This window comes from Phaethon lepturus, unplaced genomic scaffold, assembly GCF_000687285.1.
Source record: "Phaethon lepturus isolate BGI_N335 unplaced genomic scaffold, ASM68728v1 scaffold38418, whole genome shotgun sequence".
In the NCBI taxonomy this organism is placed as follows: domain Eukaryota; kingdom Metazoa; phylum Chordata; class Aves; order Phaethontiformes; family Phaethontidae; genus Phaethon; species Phaethon lepturus.
Genome location: NW_010558981.1, coordinates 22,183 through 25,970, shown reverse-complemented (window position 1 = coordinate 25,970; position 3,788 = coordinate 22,183). Strand labels below are relative to the sequence as shown.

General features: G+C 33.7%; 1 protein-coding gene across 1 annotated transcript in view; it reads left to right on the top strand.

Annotated features, from left to right (window-relative positions):
* Positions 1 to 485: 485 nt before the first annotated feature.
* CLINT1 (clathrin interactor 1) overlaps positions 486 to 3,788 on the top strand; it is a 25,451-nt gene continuing 22,148 nt past the window's right edge. The window contains exons 1-3 of the mRNA XM_010293232.1: positions 486 to 586; positions 1,247 to 1,343; positions 2,833 to 2,941. Coding sequence (XP_010291534.1) covers positions 495 to 586; positions 1,247 to 1,343; positions 2,833 to 2,941 — 298 coding nt within the window. The 5' untranslated portion in view covers positions 486 to 494. The remainder of the gene's footprint in view (positions 587 to 1,246; positions 1,344 to 2,832; positions 2,942 to 3,788) is intronic.

The following is a 3,788-nucleotide window of genomic DNA, read 5'->3' as shown; positions in this document are numbered from 1 at the left end:
ACTAACACTTATTTTGGTACTGATATTCTTGAGTTTCTCTTGTAGCACTCATAATTCAAAAAAAACCCAAATCTGCTTCTGACTGAGCTATAAAGCCTCTTGCAAATAACTGTACACCATACAAACCTGTAAGCTAACCATATCTAGTTGGGGAAGCTATCAGCTTTGACTCTAGTGGTTTGGTTTGGATTTTAATGTGACCAAAAGCCATTTTTACCAGACTGAATCCAGCTGTAATGTAATCCCTACTTTCTCATCTCTATTCTTGAAGACTAATAGAATAGTAAAACCTTCTTAAAGGTAACTTAAATGTGTTGTATAGTGTCCTTAGGGTAACTTCTGAACTAAAGATGTTTTCTTTCCCACCCTGTAGAGGTATCTCATTAAGTGAGATATGCACTAGTGTCATTATTAATGTTTTCATGTGTTTCTCAGTTTTGATGCTAATCTTCATGTGTGTTAATTTTTTTTTCCTTTGCAGCACCAATGTGGTTATGAATTATTCAGAAATAGAGTCTAAGGTTCGAGAAGCAACCAATGATGATCCATGGGGACCTTCGGGGCAACTCATGGGAGAGATTGCCAAGTAAGTGATAATTTGGCTCAGTGATGAAGAAAAGAAAGGTGTATTTTATACAGGAATGTGAAATTTGCTGCTAAATCAAATCTGCGGTATGCTGACTGATAATGCTGAAAAGTTGCTGTAAATAAAGTCTTATTTTTTTAATGCATAATCTTACAGACTATTGAAAACTGTCAAACAAAAAAATTAAGTCTCTTTAAAATTCTTGATTTTTATTTATGTAGCCCCATAATTCTCACAATATATCTTACTTTTTTGGAGTGTTTATTTTCAAACTGCTTTCTTGTGACTTTTCCAAATAGAGCAAAACATGTCAAATTCTTCCTTGAACTTTTTTCTGTTAAAATGAGTTTGGAAGTTGCATGTTTGTCTAGATGCATGCTTATTAGGGTATTCATGTTAAACATTATTTTCGTTAGAAATTAGTGAAGGTTCTTTTACTGTCTCATATTTTTAGAATTACTTTTTTCTTTTGTAGTACTGGTATGTAAATTATTTCTGTATGAGCAAGAAATAGGGATAGCTTTTTTTCCCTTGTAAGGCATCAAATGTGAATGGGCTTAGATCAAGCCTGCCATCTACTGTCAGCCCTGAGTCTTAACAAGCTATTGCGGCAAACTACGGAGAAAAAAATTTTTTTACTAATTTCATTTAATTCTTCAGGGCTACGTTTATGTATGAACAGTTTCCAGAACTTATGAACATGCTTTGGACTCGAATGCTGAAAGACAATAAAAAGAACTGGAGGAGAGTTTATAAGGTGTGTATGTATATTAGCTGGAAGTATTCAAGACTTTGTGTTGGTCTACAAAGGACATAATGCTTGTTGCTAGTATAACGTTCCGATGTAGTGTCTTGTTTAGATACTGCTATATCACTTACTCCACTAGCAACCTATAATTTCTTTTCCAACTTTATAATTCTGTTACTGAAGGCAAAGGTGTCTCTGTATGTAAAACCAGAAATTTTGTTTTTTTTCAAGTGTGTCGAAGATGCTACTTAACAAATATAATAGAACAATTACATTTCAAGTATGGGAGTAGCATTCACATTTTGAATCCACTCAAAGGAGTTGTTACGGTGCTTCATGAGAAGTAGATGATGAGTTATTGTGCTATCAGGAAAATGGTTTTGAAGGAATTCAAGAATAGCTGAAAGAAAATGCAAACTAACTTTAATTTCCTGCCAATTCATAATTCTCTAAAAATTGTAGTTTAGCTTTGAGTGGACCAAATTTTCTTGCAGATCTTATCATACAAGGCTTTTATGTTCTACTTGCGTTTTGGAAAAAGAACTGGATCATTTGCATCTTTCTTGTCTTCGGCTAATTAGCATGGCACAGAAACTTTTTGCTTAAGATTATATCATGCTGCACTTAGTGTTGTTGAATGTTCACTGAATTATGCAAATATAACCTCATTTTTTAGAGTTGATGTATTAGACTACCTTATTTTGTTTTTCTTGATGCCAGGATTGTAACAAGACAGAATAAATTCTAAGGCATGGTTTGTGCTTTTCACAGGTGCTTGATGTTTTGTATTCATAATAATTGTTTTCCCTGAAGTACAATATAAATTAATATTTAATGCTATCACACATAGCTACTTAATGTTATAAAGACTGTCTGGAATTGCTTATCAGATTTTGGATAGGTTGAAATATAATGATAGTTTTAGCTGATAAAGGCACTACTTGGAGAAAGTGCATTAATTTTTGTTTTTTAGATAGAAATCCTCAACACTAAAAAATTGCAATTAAAGTACTATTTGAATGTCATCTGTTTTGCAGCTTGCTTAAAATTGTCCTGAAATACAGTTTTGTATATCCATTGCATTCTGCAGAAGGCTTCTTAAATTTCTGTAGGAGTTACTTTTCAGTGAAAACCATTGGCCAATTGTGAACAAAAGAGGCAAAAGAAAATGCTCAATTTAGTGGGGTTAACTTTTTCTCTTAAATTGCTACTGCAATCTTTTAAAATAAGCAGTATCTGGTAAGGTCTCTATTTGTGATTTAGTAATAACAAATTAGAGTTAGATAAATACAGTTTTGATACTCTAAAGAGCAAAAGGTACATGTGGGGAAAACTTATTTTTTTCTGTGTGAACCCATATAATAAGTATTTATCTAAAAGGGGAAAGTCTTATTACTGACTAATTTGGGAGGGGGGTAGGTTTGGTTTTCTAGCTTTTTTTTTTTTGAAAGATAGAGCTTTTGTTCATGCAATCATAAGGTGCTTTGTATTTTTATAGTCTTTGCTGCTCCTAGCTTACCTCATACGGAATGGATCAGAGCGTGTTGTTACAAGTGCCAGAGAACACATTTATGATTTGCGATCCCTGGAAAATTACCACTTTGTAGGTGAGCAATAGAAAAATCTTATAAGCAAATTAAAACAGTAGTTGGAGTTGTCAGTCACCTGAACCAGCTTAGAAGCTTCCCCAGTCTAATTAGAATGTGACTGTTGCCAGTTGTGTGAAGAGTGCAGAATCCAAGACGTGGGACCCTAGAGTATTAATTAGTGAAGACAAGAACTTGCAGAAAAGACTGGCTAATAACAACAGAACCAACACAACATGAGTGTTCGGGTTTATATTAAAATATGCACTAGAGACTGGTCCCCTGTGGTGTCCGTAAAGGAATAGCTTTAATCATATGGGAAGAAAAGGTTAGAGCTCCAAAATACACACATCTGTTTGAAGCTGTTTTTTTTTTAACTCCCACCAAATAATATTTACAGTGCAAAGGCAGCAAGGCCAGTGTGTGTTTTGAATGTGAAAAAGGCTGGGAAAGGAGCACATTTAGCTTGCAGTACATCCCAACTGAAAGCAATTTTTAAAAAATTCAGTTTTGCAATAAGACAGAATTCTTGCAATTAAACATGCAAAAACTGTACTAAAAAGACTGAGGAAAAGGGATTCTATTTTGAAGGGGTAAAATTATTCAAGTGGAGAATATAATTTCTGTCTCAGTCTTTGTTATCTTTTCAATGTTTCAGCAGCAGTTAGATGTTTAAGTACACCATTCAGTGAAAACTGTTGTTTATCAAAGGATGAAAATTTGTGTCAAACCAAAATATTCGGTCCCTTTTAAACAAATGCAGTGGACCTTAGTAGCCATAAGACCTTTCTCTGACTGCTGTGTTCGTAATTCAAATTTTTTAATGAAGTTTGTTCAGTATTGCTGCCTCTGATTATTTTTTTCTCCA